The sequence below is a fragment of the Stegodyphus dumicola genome, chromosome 6 (assembly GCF_044657685.1).
Source record: "Stegodyphus dumicola isolate Sdum_Otavi_A_Nest chromosome 6, ASM4465768v1".
Taxonomy (NCBI): domain Eukaryota; kingdom Metazoa; phylum Arthropoda; class Arachnida; order Araneae; family Eresidae; genus Stegodyphus; species Stegodyphus dumicola.
The window spans coordinates 219,615,026-219,636,163 of NC_140773.1; the positions used below are offsets into that span (position 1 = coordinate 219,615,026).

At 31.6% G+C, this 21,138-nt stretch overlaps 1 protein-coding gene across 6 annotated transcripts in view; it reads right to left on the bottom strand.

Moving 5' to 3' along the window:
• The window catches only part of PolG2 (DNA polymerase subunit gamma-2, mitochondrial), a 51,416-nt gene that overhangs the window by 5,852 nt on the left and 24,426 nt on the right, over positions 1–21,138 (bottom strand). For all 6 annotated transcript variants that reach the window (XM_035367903.2, XM_035367900.2, XM_035367898.2 and 3 more), the window contains exons 5-7: positions 18,679–18,787; positions 9,488–9,787; positions 1,588–1,778 (exon numbers count right to left, since the gene is read on the bottom strand). In XM_035367903.2, coding sequence (XP_035223794.1) covers positions 1,588–1,778; positions 9,488–9,787; positions 18,679–18,787 — 600 coding nt within the window. The remainder of the gene's footprint in view (positions 1–1,587; positions 1,779–9,487; positions 9,788–18,678; positions 18,788–21,138) is intronic.

A 21,138-nucleotide genomic window follows, 5' to 3' on the forward strand; every position in this document is an offset into this window, starting at 1 on the left:
ACTTTGGAACAGCAAATATTCTTTGTTAAATATTTGTTCCGTAATCATGGCTAGTACACACAGACAGTGAAAGAGCAATTTGCCAAATTTCCAGGTGCCCAATTGAAACAATATCAAAGCGCTTATCGAGAGATTTAGGTAGACTGAATCAGTAAATGATTATCTGCAAAGTGAGAGACCATCAGTACTCATTGAAGAAAAACTGCTGGATACATCGGATGCTATAAACACATAGCCCTAGCAAGTCCATTCGAAAATTGGCCCAGCAGGAAAACATCGTTGCGACTGCACATAAGGCCATGCCAAAAAAAAAAAAAAAAAAAAAAAAAAGGTCTCATCCTATACAAAATAAAAATGGTTCAACAATTAGTCCTCAGTAACACTGGAAAATAAATTCAGGTGTGTGAATTTTTAAACAGTTTTTTGCGGACAATTCTGACAATATATCGAATGATTGTTTTTTACTGATGAGGCATGGTTTCATTTAATCAGGGTACATCCATGCACATAACTCATGCAAGAAGTTAGTTATGGTCAAGTAAAAATCCATACGCACTTCATGAAACTCCACTACATGGCCAAAAATTTGGTGTGTGAATTACAATATCCTAGAAAAGAATAGTAGGCCCAGTATTTTTTTGGAGAACAATCAATTCTGAATGTTATTGTGAAATTATTTACAAGTTCATTGGAGAACTAACAGAAGGTGAAATTAACAATGCCAAATTCAACAAGATGGCACCACCATGCACACAGCTTATAGGTCTATGAAATTAATGTAAGATATTCTCTGAGATCGAATCATTTCAAAGGGTTTGTAGCCACCAGTTAAGCCTTCTGGATTTTTACTACTAGCACCATGCAAAAGCTAATGTTTATTGACAGAACCCCATTTGTTCCAGGAATCGGAAACTGCTATTTGTAACTTCACCAAGAACACTTCACAGGTACAATTTGCCTGTGGTCTTTGAGAACAAGAAAAGTGTGCACACATGTCTGGAGGCTCGTCGTGAACATTTCCAACAGTTACTGTAAGGTAAATGAAAGTTACGTATTACTTTTTCTACTGCATGACAGGTGCATAGTTACTTTCTGAACACACTGTATATTACACAAATTAAAAAAAATAAATAAATAACTAAAAATAAAAAAATAACAGTCAGTTACCCCAAAATTAGTGACAGTGAAACCATTCACAGTGATCAGTATTTTGGAGACATAATAACTGAACTGAACTCCCCACATAAGAATAAAATCACCTCAAACATGGGTGACTGATTGCTTTAGGGAAGTTTCACTGTATTTGTACATCCAATAGTATTTCTAGAATTAAGGTGAGGGGAAAATATAAATGTTCTTCCTTAAGAGCAAAAGAAAAAACTAAACATTTCATTACAAAATTTATACCAATCGTCAAGCATGCAAAATTTTTTATGCATAAATATAGCTTTTGACAGATCAGTCACTAACAAAACTTAGAAAGGTACCTAAAAATGGTTGAAACACTCTAATGAAAAACCACTCAAATTTTATAATTAATACTTACTTAGGAAAAATTAAATGTAAGCAGAAAACAATTGCACTAACCTAACATAATGAAACTGGGTATCTTCCAAAGGGTTAATATCAAATTTGGGTAAAACAAGAATCCCAGCACATTTTAATTCCTTTGTCAGGTGCTTCCTAATATCATCTAACTGTTTCATAAATTCCATATTATTTCCTTCTAAGGAAAAGCAAACTTTATAAGGAGCTAACTTATAATGTAACTGAAATACCTGAAATTAAAGGGAATATTATGTACTACATTTATTAAAATGAACAAGTTATAAAAATAGACATAATTAAATATGGATGTAAAGTTCCCATTATTAATTTATTATGCTTCAATTAATTAAAAACAAAAGGTTCCACAGCTTAGACTGCAAAAATCACTGAAAAACTTGATAAATGCTCGCAAAAGACCCCACTACAAATCTTACTATTCTATCATTATGAATCTATGTATTTTTTCTTAAAAACTACTACATACAGTGGATGGACAAAAATATGGAAACACCTTGTGAAATGCATGTTTGAAAAGAAAGATTGATTTTAATGAAATATGTAGGTGGCGCTGGCGTTTTTGACTACTGACGCAACCTATACAACTTCGTAAATGTGCTAAACAGTTCAGTTGTTGTCGGAGTACTGTTATGTGAGGTTGTCATTGCATTATGTCAGAGTTAACAGACTTCGAACGTGGGCAAATTGTTGGAGCACGTATGGTAGGTGCTTCCGTAAGCAAGGTAGCCGAGGTATTTAGTGTTTCAAGAGGTACTGTATTGAAGATGTATTCCACATATTTGAAAAGCAGAAAAACATCATCTGCTAAATCACAGCGCGGATGAAAGTGTGTCCTGAGTGATCGTGACAGACGATCATTAAGGGTAATTGTGACGAAAAATAAGAAGACCACAGCTGCAAAAGTTACTGCTGAAATGAATGTTGTGTTACCGAACCCTGTGAGTACCAAAACAATTAGAAGGGAGCTTCATAAACAGGGAATTGCTGGCCGTGCTGCAATTGAGAAGCCACTCATCAGTGATGCTAATGCCCGTAATAGGAAAAGGTGGTGTTTAAGTCTTAGAGCCTGGACTATAGAGGAGTGGAAGCGAGTAATATGGTCTGACGAGTCTTCTTTCACATTGTTTCCCACTTCTGGCTGAGTTTACGTCTAGAGAACGCCATCTCAAGCCTATAATACAGACTGCTTGTTGCCAAGAGTGAAACATGGCGGGGGTTCTGTTATGGTTTGGACAGCCATATCGTGGTTCTCTGCTAGCCCCATGATAACTGTGTCAGGGCACATGACTGCCAAGACTTATGTGAACATTTTGGCCGATCAAGTTCATCCCATGGTACAAACTTTGTTCCCCGATGGTGATGGTGTCTTCCAAGACGACAAAGCCCCTGTTCACACAGCTCACATTGTCCAGGACTGGTTTTCTGAGCATGAGGATGAGTTGTCTCATCACCCCTGGCCACCACAGTCACCAGATCTGAATATTATCGAACCTTTGTGGTCTACATTGGAACGGAAAGTGCGTTCTCGTTATCCACTGCCAACATCGTTATCTGAACTTGCCACCGTTTTGCAGGAAGAATGGTATAATATTCCCTTGGCAAACATACAGGAACTGTATTTATCCATTCCGAGAAGACTGCAAGCTGTTTTGGATGCCAACGGGTTTCCTACACCATATTAAGCAAAGAAACATGTTTTTTAAAGGTGTTTCCATATTTTTGTGCAACCCCCGTATCTCAATGAACAGAGATTTGAAAAATCCTCCACTATAAGTTATGATCCACAGTGTTTACACACAACCAATTAATATGCATTTCTAATCAAATTCTAAAAAACCCTTCCCTTCCTTGTACACAACAATAAACTGTTGACCCACATCCCTCTCCCCAAAAAGAGAAGACGAAATTTACATATATTGTATAAATATTTAATATAATTAATCAAATTTTACATAAAATCTACAGTAATCTAAGTATTAAAAAAATTACATTTTAGACTGGTATGTTTCTCTTCTATACAGACTGCCACTGCAGACAATGCACAATAGAATTTTTACACAAACTAATATGCATTGTACACCCACAAATGAGTTTTAAAAAATTCTTCACTATGGGTCATGAACTACATATATATTCAGTGTGACCAATAAAGAGAAACATTTTAAATAAACAAACTTAATTACTGAAAATACCACATTTTAGTGACAATTCAGTGTGACCAATAAACAGAAACATTTTAAATAAACAAAGGTAATTACTGAAAATACCACATTTTAGTGACAATATCTGACTTGTTAATAAAAATACAAATGAAGTTAGAGAATTATTTTGTAACTTGTTTTACACTTTTCTTTTTATACATTGATGAAAATATTTATTGTATAAGAGAAAACAAAACATCTATCACATCAAATCACATTAACTTTTGACTTAAAAAAAAAAAAAAAAAAAAAAAAAAAAAAAAAAAAACTGTTACATAAAGAAATTCCTGTTAATTAGAAAATCTTGAAATATTATGGCATTCCTTTAATCATAGCTACAAAACAGACATGATGCTGATTACTGACAAATGATATCAGCTTGTCTGTAACAATGTCTGATGTAGCTATATGTTATGTATATGCAATCTACAATAAAAAGCAAACTAATGTATTTGAAAGCACAGAAATTAAACACTAAATATGGAAAAAATATTTAAAAACATATATTAACACACAAGATATTGGCAAAGCAAAAAAGGCATGGATATTGAAGTCACCTTAGATTCTGATAAAATGACATAAGTTAAAATTTAATAATTAAAAATAAAAGACCAACATGTAAACCAAAGAAAAAAAATCCTGTAAAATGCAAAGCATTGATATGTGCAGTAGTAAAAATAAATATGATTTTGAGTTTACCTCACTCTGTTTGAAAAAGCACAAAATGGCACCAAAAGGTATACTTTAAACTTTTACTCCTTACTACACATAATACTAATATTCTTCATAAAATTACTAACAATAAAAATGAAGCATTTCAAGTTCTCAAGTATTATAAAAATACCATTGAGGTGATATCGCCTTACACAAAAGAAGTTATAAAAATATCCACCTTGCAACAAAGTGGAAGAAAGTTAATTTGTCTTGTCTTTTATTTTAACTAACAAAGAGCTATTTCCCAAAGCCCTGCGAAACAAAAATAAACTCTCTTGATAGCAAACATGTTGTTTGTGCAAAATATGAAGGCAGAGTTGACTAAATTGTGAATGCAAAAAGCATAGTATTTAGTAAAATAGAGTCCGATTTTGAGATTTACACACAAAAAAATATTAAATTTTAAACATAAAATACACAGTCTACATTTTCTCATGCAGATAATGATTAAAAATAACAAATTCCATCCTGAACAGTAATGGTTAATTGAGGCTGACAGCTAGTCCAAAACCAAAGGTGTGGAATTAGCTGTAATTGTGTTGTCTTCCATTCAGTTATCAATTACCCCTTGTGGTACACCTATATAATGTTCTCAGCAATGAGACAGCTTAATGAACGATGAGTTTCAAAAAAATGCTTAATGAGCAAATGTCTAGCATTTGGATTAAAAAAAAAAAAAAAGGTTTTGTAAGCTTTTTTTCAACCTACAAAAGGTGTTTACACATTTTTTTAGGATGACTTTGAGACTGTATAATCAATGTTTAAAATGTAAAGAGTATTTTTTAAAAAATGTTTGGTCTGATAGTTTTCTTTCTGGACTAAAAGTCTGCATTGTGATTTTCCTGATTGAAGGGCTTTCCATAAAATTTCCAGAGTTTATCAATCAGATAGGTTAGCACTCAGAAAGAGCTCTTTTCGAAAGACCAAAGGCACAATACAATAGTTCATATGTGAAATGCCGGAAAACTTTGCACGAACATGTTGAAAATGTGTATGTATATGAAATACCTGTCCCATTATTCATTTTTTCCACAAATATGGTGATACTTTTCAAACTATGACTTGTTGCTCTTTGAGTCATCAGAATAAAGAAATAGAATTTCTTCTATAAATATATCACACATAAAACATTCTCTTAATAATATGCATTTTAACATTTTTTTCTTCTTATTTTTCGTTCCCCATTGTGAGAGAATCTTGCCACAATCATAAACCCCTTAATAAAACTTTCTCTGCATTAACAGAAACAGGTTTATACTTTTTTTTTCTCCTTCATTTTTAAGTAAACCCATGCTTCATCAAGGGTCACACAATATATTTCCACTTATCTCAGGCTAAATAATTTTCATACAGGGTTCCACCAAACTGTTCTACATTGAGCCAAATGAATCATCAAAAGCTGGTAAACATGTTGCTTAGCTCTTTTAAATTGTAAATCTTGGTTTACTACTCTATTTATTATTGCTACAGATGTATTTAAAGAATTTATTTCTACCTCTTCAGGTTTTGAGACTGAATTTGCATTGGGAAAATACTACATTTTAGTGAAAATTCAGTGTAACCAATAAACAGAAACATTTTAAATAAACAAAGTTAATTACTGAAAATACCACATTTTAGTGACAATATCTGACTTGCTAATAAAAATACAAATGAAGTTAGAGAATTATTTTGTAACTTGTTTTACACTTTTCTTTTTATACATTGAAAATATTTATTGTATAAGAGAAAACAAAACATCTATCACATCAAATCACTGATTAACTTTTGACTGAAAAAAACCTGCTACATACTCTTGACTCTTTGAGAAAGGGAAATAATTAATTTCGAAAAATGTTTTTGTGATAATATTTATTTAATTTTTGCTATTGCACTCAAATATTTTATCTTACATATAATATGTAAATCAGAATTAGGGCTTAAATTAGCAGTAGCCGTATATGCAAGATAAAAAATATGTAAATCAAAGTCATAACTTAAATTAGCAGTAGCCACTTAATTCTTCATTTTAATGAGTATTTCCCCTCACTATTCTAAAAAAGCACTTTAAATAACTTTTTCTGGCCTGCATCATTTCTAGATTAATTCATATCATATGACTTTTACATAATGGTGGTGACCTGCTACATACTCTTATTTTACTTAGTTTGAATTACTTATTATTTTACATAATAAGTAATTCAAACCTTAACTTTTCTCTTAAACTAAGCTCCCATATTGAATAACTAAGCATTTTGCTTAAAATTTTGTTGGCAGTTAGAAGCTGGCATGCCACTTTCTTCATATCACAACAATATGAAAAATGTAAATGTTCTAGAACAGGCACGATTAATGTGACAGATATTTTGCAGCCACAAAATCTTTAACTAAAATAAAATTTATATTTAAAATTCTGCTATTATTGCAAACTTCTACTATTGTGTGCTTCAACATCTATCTGGATCATTCCCAAAATAATTATAAAATTCTTAGCAATAATTCAAAATTTTCAACAGAGATTCAAAAATATAATTATTTTTCTTAATAAACTTCCCTAAAAATAATTTTTTAAATCTTAAAATTCTTTACTTTATTAAATCAAATTATTAAAGTTCGTATTATTATAAAAAATTCTAATGGCATAAAATTTTAATTTGTTACTTTCATAAAATTTTCCACATCCTGAAAATATAATATGATGCAAAAATTAACATCAGTTTATAATGCAAATGCAATTACAAAAAGGCAGAAGTGAAAATAATTTTCTAGCACACACTTCAAGCACAACTTTCAATACAGGGCAGTGAAAAAGAATCGCATAAGAGCTAAAGGAAGCAGTATAGTAAAATTGCAATTCTGTGACCTCCAAAATATAAAAATCACTTTCACTTTAGAAGCACTATGCTTGATTCTTTTTTAAAGCACTGGTAGGTTAAGGTGTATATTCGCCAATGAACAGCAGAAGAAAAAAAAAAAAAAAAATTGTAGGCACTGCCCAGGTTAGATAAATAAATTTGGAAGACCTGGTTGAATAAACTTTGCACTGGAAGTGCACTTCAGGTATAAATTAAACTGTAATAAATCTGTAAATAATTTGATGAATGGGAGATAGGTGCAATGGATGACAGCAGTTGGTTTTAATATGTCCTTAGAATGATGACTTGACAAGAGCTGGTAGCATCATAGATGTGGAACAGAGAAGAAAAATTAGCAGACGTGGTCATTGACAAGATATAATTTACTTCTGAATATTCTTGAGATACATATTCTCATTCATAGAAGTTTATCAATGACAAAATGGAGTGGTAAATGATGCAGGTTATCAGCAGCAAGGTAAAGTAGAAAAAGGAAGAAGTGCATGCACATTCAAAAAAAATCTGAAAGGGTCAAAATGTATCTTTATCTGATTGGATACAAGTTATCTGCATTGTATGTTTCATAAGTAAGCACAAAACATATTAATTTTGAAAACATGCAGTCCAGTAAAGTTATAAATAATTTCTACTTTTGAACAGAAAAGGTAGATATACAAATAAAAATGAAGAGTTACAGGCTATTGCTAATTTAAGTTACAATTTTGATTTACATACTTTTTTTAATCTTACATGCATATATTATGTTTAACACGTTGACTGCCGTGGAGGTCACCGGTGATGCAACCAACAGTAAAAATAGATAATTAGAGTAAATATAGATACAGATAAATTTTTAAATAATAACCATTGTTACTACAATGTTTTGAAGAGTAACAGATGGCAAAAATTTAAATAATAAATTGGAAAAATGGTCTGCAGCAATGCAGGTGTGACTGGTGACCCTCCACTACGAAAAATCATTACACACGATTACGTAACTCATCTTATCTTCTGCAGACAATATTTCAACATAATATACATCGAATAATAAAAAATTAGGGTTGGCACCATGGGCAAACCACATAAAATGCACATGTTAAAAAATATTCAAATTTGATGCAAAAATTAGCAAGGTAAAAATGAAAAAAAAATTCTGAAAGGCATGACCTATAATTTGCAAAAAAATTCACTGATCTGAATTCTTTGGCTCAAGATGTGATTATTAGCATTCTACTGTATTTTACAAAAAAAAAAAAAAAAAAAAAAAAGTGAATTCAATTACTTAGAATATAATTTTAAGTTTCTATCAAATTCCAATAAGAATTAAGATACTAAAAATACCTCCTAAAACTATTCTAAATAAATGTCAAAGATAAAAATTAAAATGCTGTTGATTTGCTACACAATATTCTACACCTTACACAGTCCTTTTCCTACTTATACACTACTAAGTCCGTAATCCAAACTCGTGAGACGATTTCAGATTAGAGGTTTTTCTGGATTATAGATCATCAATTTAAATCTGGTAAGATGGCATGCAGAAATTATACAATTAAAAATATGAAACCATAATTTATGAAATAAAGAGCAATTATGATCTAAAGGGTATCAAAATTTACAAAAAAAAAAGCTTAATATTTATTTGTTTACTTTATTAAACATTTCTTTCACTGTAAGTTGTTTAAGTTGCTTCGTTTTTTGTGCTAATACTTTCTCTTTAATTCTATAAACAGACATAATTTCTTGTTCAGTTACAAAGTTTCACTGTTCAAGCCCTGTAATTGCTGTGTCGAGAATACCAACTAACTTGTCAATCGAAATTTTTTTGTTTTCAATAACCTCCCTGTCACTTTCTTCACTATCAGAAGCGACACATGCATATCGGAAGCATGCATTAAACGCGCATGCGTAAAGCATACAAAAAAAAAAAAGTTTGTGGCTTTGAGGTCCGGATTATAGATTATTCCAGATAATGGACGTCCAGATTACGGACTTTGTGCTGTATTTTCAATGCAGTTGAATGACACACTCAAGTGACATTTTCCCCAGGAATACAAAGAATGGAATATAGTAATAAACACATTAGTGAAAAAAACACACAGCATGCAGAGAGAATATTACTAAAATAATAAATTACTATAGAAATAGATTAAAAACTGCTCAATATCTTACATTTCTGATCTCCTCTCCTCTCAGTTTTTTGGTATAGGAATTTGCAAGATATGCCAGAACAGCCATATCCAGTTCAGTTTCACATGTCACAATTGATGGCATATCAGCAAAATTCTTGTTCGAGATATGTTTGGAACTATGGCAAGCCCATAAATCCTTGGAAAAGTTATTTTCATACAGAGTTGTTGTCTCTAATAGTTCATTACCCCAAGGAAATTCCAAATGTATTGACAAATGTTCATTTCCTTCTGGAGTCTTCACAACCTCTGACAGAGAAAACTTTGAAGGTATACTAGAAAACTGAAAAAATAATTTTGATATAAATGAGAGAAGATCAAATTTAATTTATTAATAGTTAAGCATCATTGTTTAAATTAGAGGAAAACAGCAGTAGCTCTATTTAGACGTCTGACAAGACATGACTGTTTGTGAGACCACCTCTACAGAATTGGAATAGTGGATTCCCCAAACTGTGTTTTGTGTGACTTCAACCAGCCTATGATTTTTTTAACATTTAAATAATTTTATTTCACTTTCTCGGTATGAGGACATTGTTAAAAAGTACTGGAGAGCCCATGAACTTTAAGCCTTTAGCCTTAAGTGCTAATGTTTGACATTTGTAAAATAAAGTTGTACCAAAGAGCTTCTAGGATTAAGAAAGAAAGCTTTATCAAAGCAGAAGTGGCTCCATCAGACCGAAGAGGGGAAAATATACACTTAGTTTACTTTACAGGTACTATTCATCCATTATTTTGCACTTGTGTGAAATAGCAGTCACAAAGTCTAGTGTCAAAGGTCACGTTAGTCAATAGTTCAAACTTCTGCAACACCCGTTTTTACTCTGCTGTACTGAAGTAAATCAAATCAGTGATCCGTGCAAGTAGATTAGTTAATGTATTATTTGTTTTGAGTTAAAAAAATACAAATTTATACTATAGCGAAAGGTTTTGTCATAGAACAAATCCTGTAAGTTCTTTGGATTTTGTATCATATTCTTCAATTTCCTGTGCACTTGGTGATTTGGTGATGAGAATTTGTCCCTCCATGATTTAACACACAGTAGTAAACTATTTTACATTATGTGTATGCAAGTTTTCCTTCTTTACATGCACATTCTTTGACTGTGTGCACACAAATGTGTTGACAGTTTTGCTATAATGGTGAATGTGGTATCGTCTTTAGAAGTACTCTGCGATATTTTGTTATTTTTGTTTTATTTCATTTGTTACCTACCATTAACATGTAACTCTCAAAATCAAAGAAGAGAAAAGTAGACCTCCAATATCATGATTTTAAAGCAGAATACTGTGCTAATTATTTTTCACAGAGTTAAACAAAAGTCTTATGTTTAATATGCAATGATATTATTTAGCGATGTGAAAAGAGTACTATATACGTCCTCATTACCAAATTAAGAACATGACACGGTATTCAAACTTTACAGAAAATGAACGAATATTAATATTGGAAAGTTTAAAACAGAATGCGTCATCACAATGCAATTTATCCATAAAAATAAAAAATGATAATGAAGCAGTAACTAAAATCAGCTTATGAACAGCTTATTTATTAGCCACAAAAGGAAAAGCATTTACAAATGGTGAATTAATTAAATCATGTTTGCTTGAGGAGGTTTAAGAAAGATGCTCAGAAAAAATAGATATGCTTCAATCCGTCAGTCTTTTGGCAAGAACAACTAGTTAAAAACTTCACAACATCAGAAGCCACATCATCAGTCCATTACAAGGCAAAAAATTTCAAATGGTTTTTGTTGGCTCTTGATTGAGTCGACAGATATTACCGATACTGCCTAACTGCTGGTGTTTATTCAAGGGGTCAATACTGAATTTGAAATGATTCAAGAATAGTGTATAAGGAACAACTACAGGTGAAGACATCTTCAAGGAAGTCAAGAAAATGCTAACACAATACATGGGATAGGTTAAAATGTGTCACAACTGATGGTGGAAAAATGTGTAGTAAGAGCAAAGGATTAGCTAACAAAATTTAAGGCTTGTAAAAATGCTAAATGTTTTGAACCTATGTAATTCATTATACTATTCACCTGCAAACATTTTGTGGAATATACTTCAATACGTCATGTATTATTGAACAGTCCTATCAGCAATACACTTCATTCACTCTCATGGATTTAACCATCACCAATTTCATGAATTTTTATGACAGATTAAAGCTGAATATCCTGACTTGCCTTTTTAGATATTTGATGGCTCAGGAATGGAAAAGTTTTGTTGAGATTTTTTTAACTGAAAGAGGTCATAGATATTTTTTTTTAATGAAAAAAATTGCCCACAATCTTTATTATCTCACATTGAATGGCTATGGAAATTAGCATTTGCCATAGATGTCGTGGGATATCTCAATGAATTCCATTTAATATTACAAAGGAAAACAGTACTCATATCTGAAATGTATTCTATCATAAAGGCATATCACCAAAAACTTGTATTGTTTGAAACGCAAACAACATTAAGCAAATTTGACCATTTTGCATGCTGCAAAATATTTCATATATTAGCAGAAATCCCCATTAAAAAAAATCGTGCAGGATATATTTTCTGAACTTATACCAGCTACTAGTGTTCTGTAGATCTTGATGCAAGTGCAAAAGGTATTTCCATGTTTCAAAATCCACTTGACTGCACAATCAAGGAGCTTCATTCAGACCTTCAGCTGGAAGTGAGTGATTAGCAAAATGAATACATATATGTTAAAAATGATGTTTAAAAAAAAAGGATGTAACTCAATTTTATAAATATCTTTTGGAAGTACTTACCAATGCAAAAAGACATTTTCGAAAATGAAGTAGGTAAAATCACAATTCATATCATTATTAGCAGATCACTATTAGCAAACCACTTTAATGGTAAAAAGTACTAATTTCAAAATAAAGTATGATGAAATAATATCTCAGGGGGAAAAAATATATTCTTTGCATAAGAAATTTCATCTATTTAATAACATTTTTTAATATTTAAACGTATATATTTTATTCGTTTTGTGGTTAGATTGGGGAAAAAAGTGAATTCTCCCCATGAGATAATTAAGCATTCATATCTTCATGTTTGCTACTGGAATACTAAGCCTAAAATTTTTTAATCAGAATTATGGATTTTATTTACTATTTGTCTACAATTCCTTTCTCCACTTCTATCACGATTCCAGCAACTCTTCTTTTCGTTTAGCTGCTATCTTTATCTTTTTTTGATTGCATGATATTGTATTTAATAATTTACATTATACTAAAATACAAAACACAATAAAATTAAAATGAAAGCAAGAGCTGAGATCTGCAACACTTATCAAAAGACACACAGCAACTCGCAGTCTCTTACCAATATTCCCACCTTGTTATTCTATGATGCTTCAGTTACAAAATTACTTTATACAAAGCTCCTGTGTCACAATCTTCCTCTTCATTTTGGAGTATAATTTGTTAGTGTTTATTTGTTTATATATTGAGGCATTATTTTCCGTTTAAGATATTTTTCACTTGCACAATTTGTTCATGATCCAAAGCTTCTCTGTACTGGCATTTGTACTAAGAGATTTGAACAAGAAAGTACTTATAATTTCCTAGGATTTTGCCTCCAAAAATCCATTGTTGTGCGAGTATCCTTGCTGCTACTGTTCTTATGCCAGATGAATTAACTTTAAATCTTAATGGTTTTACTGGAGCTACTTATTCCTGCAATAAATAGTTGCATTAGATGTAAGAAAAACACTTCTTTCAGGCAATTATGCCAATAAATTGCTGAACTTTCATACATATTAAGTTATTTGTCACACCATTTGACTGAAACCAACTCCTCAGCCTAACAATGAACAGTGTTCTAGAGTCCCTAAACCATGGTCCATCATGGTGGCCCTTCTTTTTACAATTTTTACACTGCACTTCCAAATGGTTTGGTCATTTACTGCTTCATGTCATGGCCATTTTCACATAGTTATTTGTCAGGTAAAAATTTGGTTTGGTTTATGTGATTCCAGCAAAACCTTGAGGAATATCTGTCTTAGGTGAGGGATGCCTTCATGGAGGACTTTCTAAGAAAAACTGGTTTGTATACATGTTACAAAGAGGAAAAACTGAAAATGGCCATGCAGCCAGCTCGTTCACAAGATTTGAACCTCAGATCAAACTATCAATGTTCAGCGACTTTACCGCTCAGCCATTGGTGGGCTGTCAGGTAAAAGATCTTGTTCTTGAAAAAATTATATGGTATTTATCTCATTGTTTAGTAAATTAAAGATTGTTAAGTACTTGTTTAAAAAAATAAGCAATTTTCAAATTAAACAATTTTTTAAATTATTCAGAAACCATCTATTAGCAAATTCGAATTCGCTGAGCACTTCACATTCATAATAATGTTTCAGTGTTAATAAATGATCCCATTCCTGGTCCATCTTTATCTTCAGCTTTTAAGGAAATTATTTCATAGTTGTTTTCCTTTTTTGGTCAACAGATGACAGCAAGTGTATGTTTCTCTGGTACTTTCTGATTATCTGTAAGCCCACTGAAAATGTACTTATGAAACAAAGCAATATGTAACTAAAATACTTGTGTAGCAACCCACAATGTCGCACAAAAAATGGCAACCGAAGTAAGAAAGCAGCACATGTCTGCTATGGCTGGTGCACAGAGGCAAGGATGGATGCCAAATTTTGCTATTTTCTGACTTTTTTTAGGTGAAAGCAGATTGCTGCGTACGTGGGAAGAATAACATTGAAAAAAAAAAAAAGGTTTCTCATCAAAGATCCATTATATTTCTGAATATAAGCCAAGAGTATGTTATTATTTTCAAAATGAAAGACTCCGCCTAGGGATTAAAATTCACAACTGGAGTTTTAGAGCATGCCCATGAACAAGACCAATGAATGAGTGTGGCATGTTGGGTTGGGTGGGAACAACATGGAGCCAAATAATATGTGTTGCATTTAATTAACTGTGCATGCTGGTTTCAGATACATTTAAGGCTCATTGCACAGATAAAATGAAAGAAAAGTATTGTGAAATGAAAACAAAAATGGCTGTAATATCGGAAGGACTGACATCTATGCCCTAACCACTGGATGTTTGCTTGAACAAGCCATTTAAGAATAGACTTAGATCTAGAAAAAGATGGAGATAAAAGATTAAACCATAACACAAAGCAGATTTTTTTTTTTTTTTTTTTTTTTTTTTTTTAAGTAGATTTAGTAAATGCATAATGGGTAAAAAATGCAAGGTTGAAGATTCAATCTGAAATTATAATACAAGCTCTTAAATGTGCTGCATTCAGTAACTGTATGAATGGTAGTGAGGACTATTTTGTGCATGAACAGGATATAAACTCTAGTATGAAAAGTATCGGAAAGATGATGATTGCATCAAGACATTCTAATGAAAAAAAAAGATAATTTTACAAACCCTCCAGAAACTTGGATTCTGACACAGACTCTGAAAGATTCATACGGCTTTTTTCTTCTTATTTTATCATAAATGTTGCATTAAAAAACACCATAAGTTAAAAGATAAATCTAATTCTCCTTTTTTACTGTAATTTTTATTTGCTATTATTTACCTTTTTCTGTTATTATTTCTGGTGTACGTTTTGGTACTTTTCTATTAGCTACAGCTAATGCTGTCAAAAATTACTGCACTATTTCATGTTTCTGAATTGTATTGGGCTGTCGGTCACAGACTAATTGGCAGTTATGTCTAGCTTTGGCTTAGGATTTAAAGATAAATAAATTAAAAAATAAATAAAAATAAAAAATTTTCCACAAGTTTTGCCGACAGCAGATTTTTTGTTTCGGTGACGACATATATTTTTCGTTTCGGTGTTTTGGTGATAAATATAAACAGTTTTGAAAGTAAAACAACTCGTTTTCATAAAACAACTTATTTAATTTTGAATTCATTTTTTTTTCATTAAAAAATATAAACTAAAGACATTTTTAAAATGATTCATTTAGAAGTATTTGCCAATTTATCGACTGTGCAAAGCTAACAGAAAAGTACCTAGGCTTTATGTGAAATAAATGGATTTGTATATAAGCTGTCCCTTGTAATTTAGGTTTAGAAAATGTTGCACTAATTCTCGACTTATACACAGAGAAATATAGTAAGTGTTTTATTACTGATGTTTCTTGCAATTTTAATTTTATTGATTGATTGACAGAATTCTTACTGCATAACCATTTCAAAAATGGCTGTTGTCTTTCACATATTAGCTCGGCGAAAAATTAGTCAGCAACAAGTTCACATCTTTTCAGTGAGAGTGCAGATAATCAGAAAATACAAATTCTTTTCTTAAGAGATTTCCTCAAATTTTTCGGTCTGTTGTTATCATGTTAGCATGTGCTTTCCCTTCATCATTTTCACTCTTAGAGTTGATGAAGAAGCTATTTAAGCCTTCAAAAATAATACTGCAAATTTATGCAACTTACACCAATTCTTGTTTCTTTGCTACCTTCAAAATTTATTCTTCAGTGTATTATTTTAGTTAATATAAGCATTATTGTGGGAGAAGAGCTTTTTAGTAGTTTTTTTGTTTTTTGTAACTTATTTCTCCTCAGATAAAAATGCAAGTTTCTGTCATAGTTTTTAAAACTGCTGTCAATTATTTTTGAAAACTAGATTATCAGAAAATGTTTATGCCCTATTTGCATTCTGACAATTAATTTCTGTTATTGATACATCCAATCAACTTAGCAACATTGTTTTTCTAAAACTACTCAGGAGAATTTAAATGGAAAAATTTTATGAAAAAATTTAAATGGAAAATGAATTTTTAATACTACTCTTGATATTTTGACATGTATTTTCATGAAAATTCATGAAAAATATTTTGCAAAAATGATATTTGATAGTTTTTATTAATAATTCATCATAGGATTTTAATTCAAGATAAGGTCTGCTGTATGAAAGTATATATCTAGAAAACTACTCTTAGTCATTTCTTACATTTTCCAATAAAGAATAAAATGCAAAATATGCATACTTATAACCTTGCTGAGCATCACCATCATTGCACAAATAAAGGCAAACTGGTACATGGATGATACTTTTAATCAGCGTAAGACTATATTGCTATAACATCAAACAGAAATTAATGAAAAACATTTTTATCAGAAATGTGCAAAGTATTATTTTAAAGTACAAACAAATCAAAAGCCAAATAAATATGCTGAATTATAAGTTTAAAAAGAATTATAAGTTACAAAAAATACTAAAATTTTAAAATAAAAATAAATCTGTTATAAAGCCCATTACATAAATTTTGCATAACCAGCTACAATTAGAAATACAGTACAAAGTCTGAAATCTGGACTCGTCGGGACTTTGGCGATTCCGGATTAGGGGTTTTTCTGGATTATAGATCATCAATTTAAATGTGGTAAGATGGCATGCAGAAATTCTAAAATTAAAAATATGAAATCACAATTTATGAAATAAAGAACAATTATGATCTAAAGGGTATAAAAATTTGCAAAAAAAAAAAAAAAAAAAAAAAAGCTTAATATTTATTTGTTTACTTTATTAAACATTTCTTTCAATGTAAGTTGTTTAAGTTGCTTCCACATAAAATTCAAAAAGTTCTTTTTTCTTATGTCATATACAGTTGACTTTCCAATGACATACCCACACATAATTTTGAGAAGGATATGCCTTTATCCATTTTTTGCAGCAATTCCACTTTTTGTTTTTAATGGACATCGACACATGATTTCATTTTGTAGATCCTTTGGCAGTTCCAGAATTGGAAACTCTTTCCGACATAATCGAAAATTCAAGCTTAGTTTTTATAAAATTGCTGTAATAATAACAGTCTGCAAAAAATAATAAGCTGGATCAAACTAGAAGATTAGGTAGCAGTGCAATCAACTACATTAATTGAAATGCCTTAGAATCAGTAAAGAAATTTTAGCCTATCTTAATAGCATTCCTTATACATTATTAGCTGTGTATCACAAGATTGGTGACGAAAGCCAAGTTGTTTCACTAAATTTTGTCTTGTTCCTATTGCGTACTGAATTAAGCCTGAATTTTATTAGTTTAGTTATTTACTATACCTACGTTTATTTCTTGCACATGCTTAAAACTAATCTGAGTCCTGAATAAATAAACTCTCACATATACTTAATGCTTTATCTAAGGCCGGCAGTAAATACCGCCTGGTGCAGTCTCTACGGGTCCTAAATTCTGCTACAAAGTGCTTCTTAAGTTCTAAATTTTCACCGCACCTAAACTTTGCATCCCGGTACTTTCCCTTTTGCATCCCAGTGCTTTCCCTAAATCATAAAAAACTTCTCATCTCTTAATTTTGGCGCTCGGTGCTTCCCCACATTCCAAAAATTTTGTCTTCCCTAAATTCTGCCATTAAGTGCAGACATATTCTGCCACCGCTTCTGGGTTTATGGTGAATAACATATCAGTTATTCTTAATTAAAATAGCACTAAATGTAATCTTTTAATCTATGAGTTTCATTAACAAAATCTATTTTTAGAATATGAAAAGAAATTTTTGTTGAATTTTTCCTCATCAACATTTCTTAGAGCATTTAAAAATTTATAATCATTGCCAATCATAATGTTAGCATAAAGGGTTGCCATATTCTTGTTGTTCAATTACTGATATAAAAAAAAAGTTTAGACATCACTGCATGAGTTATTACTGAAGCTGTCATGTATCGATAAACATGCATTGATAAAAGCAAAATATAATAAATAATGACTCGCCAGGTCGGTGTCAGGGATATAAAATAGGTGAATGTTTTGGTTTGAGATGTATATCAAGCAGATACTCAACTACCGAGCCAAATTACTAATCTCACAAAGTTATGAAGTTATGCTTACATAAATGTTTTTCCATAATGAGGTACTTTACTTAGTGCATAAGTGAAATTAAGAATTGGAATTTTTAAGTGAAAATCTCCACGTTTTATCATGGAAAGAAAAATCAAATGCACATGCGTAAAGCATATTAAAAAAAAAAGTTTGTGCCTTTGATGTCCGGATTTTAGATCATTCCGGATAATGGAAGTCCGGATTTTGGACTTTGTACTATAGTATTTTCAAAAACTACAAATTAAAACTTTTTTTTAAACAGGTATATTAAAATAGGATAAAAAATGAACACTAAAATAACTTATATTAAAAAGAATAAAATATTAAACATTATTAAAACCTTTCTCCACCATAAGTATCTCTGACGAGACCAGTAGTGAAACCAATGTGTAGCCTTTTTTCGTGGTGTAAAAAATGCTAATGACATACGAGTCCAAGCTTTCAATCCTCTGAATAAAACACATAAGAAATTAAATATATTACCACTGAAAATTGAAATAACTTTAAAAAAACATAAAAATGAGTTAAAAACTAACATTTACGTATGCATTCACATACAGATTATGTGGTTGCAATAGTTTACAGTTAGTCTTAATAAACAAAACAATAACTGTTCTCCTATGAAAATAAATCATACATGCAAAAATGATAAACTGCCTGTGCAACCTAAAATGACCATCACTGATTATGACATTTTATTTATGCAAAACACAAAATTTCCAAAAGCGAAGTTTTTTAAGTGTATGCAAATACAACATCTCAAAATAAAATGTAGACATACAAGGGTAAGATGAAAAGTTCTCAGCCTGACCCGGAGATGGTTCTTCAATCAGCAAAAATTTATGTTTTCTGCATGGGTGCATGTGTCATTAGTTTGGATGACAAGTAACTTGTTCTCTCAAGTAGTTTGTTTACACAAATTTTTGCAGTCAACATCTTGCATGTTATTCGTTAAAATGGATAAACTTGAATATTGTGCAGTCATAAAATTCTTCATTCTGAATGAATATCCTCAGGGGTTAATGAAAACCCCTGAGGATATTCATTCAAAGTTGACAAAAGTGAGGAGGCTCTGCTCCTTCCATGTCAACCATTGAAAAGTGGACAGCTAAATTTAAACGTTGTCACAGATCCCTCGAAGATGACCCATGTGAAGGATGGCCAAAAACCTTAACTACACCAGAAGCCATCAAAAAAATGCATGATATTGTGCTGGACGATATGTGAGCGAGATAGCTGAAGCTGTGGGGATATCAGAAAAAAGCATACAAAACATCTTGCACAAAGAATTAGGGATGCCAAAAGCTCAGTGCAAGAAGGGTGTCACATTTGCTGAATAACAATCAAAAGCAAATGCGCAAACGATTTTCAGCACAATCTTTGGATTGATTCAACAGGGATCTGACCGATTGTGTGTGGTAGTTTGTCACTATGGATGAGACATGGGTCCACCACTACATGCCAGAAACAAAAGACCAGTCCAAGAAGTGGGCGGAAGCTGTGTTTCAGCACCAAAGGAAGCGAAGTCGATCGCATCTGCTGAAGGTCATGGCCCGTGTGTTTGGGAGGCAAAAGGGATCCTGTTAATTGATTACCTTGCAAAAGGCAGAACAATTGCAGGCAAATATTACTCGAAACTTCTTGACCAGCTGGGTGCCAAAATTCATGAGAAGAGTTCTGGCTTGAAGAAGAAAAAAAAAAAATCATCTTTCACCAGGACAACACACCTGTGCACAAATGTGCATTGGCAATGAGAAAACTGCAGGATTTGGGGTATGATTTGCTCGGCCACCCCACTCTTTTCCTGATTTGGCACCCTGACTTCCATCTATTCCTAGATCAGAAGAAATTTGTTTCTGGGAAGTGCTTTGCATCCAATGAAGGAGTTGAGAAGGTCATAGATGAACATTTTCACAACCTTCCCGCCTCTTACGTCCAGGAAGGAATACTGATATTGGAGAAATGCTGGACCAAGCGTGTTGAAGTCAAGGGAGATTATGCAGAAAAATAAAATCATTTTTTAATTGAAAGTCGCAGTCTTTCATTGTCAGGCCAAGAACTTTTCATCTTACACTCGTATTTGAAGAACAAATGATTAGTTATGATGGTGTGACTGAATCGTCTTTGTGATCACTAGACTTCAATAGATTTCTTCTTCTGGGATAATATAAATAGTCAAGTATATGCAACATTATCTCCTGTCATGCAACAGTCTAAGATAGCTTTCTTTCCTTGCACCTTCAAAATTGTAAAAAAAAAGTAAATGTACATTGTTGTAGTACTCACCTCTTTCATGGCACAGTCTTTTCCATACCAAGATTCAGAAGTTAGCATATCCAAAGAATATAAAATAATAGTAATACAGTACAAAGTCCGAGATCCAGACTCGTCAGGACTTTAGCAATCCCAGATTTGGGATTATTGCAGATATTAGATCATTGGTTTAAAACTTGTGAGAAGGCATGTAGAAATTATAAAATTAAAAGTATAAAATCATGATTTATGAAATAATGAAGCATTTATAATCCAAAGGGTTACAAAATGTACAGCAAAAAGCTTAATATTTATTAGTTTACTTTATTAAACCTTTCTTTCAATGTAAGTTATTTAAGTTGCTTTTTTTATGCTAATATTTTCTTTTTAATTCTGTAGACAGACATAATTTCTTATTCAGGTATAAAGTTCCATTTTTCAAGTCCTATAATTGCTGTGTCAAGAATTCCGACTAAATTGTCAATCAAAATGTTTTCGTTTTCAATAATATCTCTTGTCACTTTCTTCACTATCGGTAATGGTATTT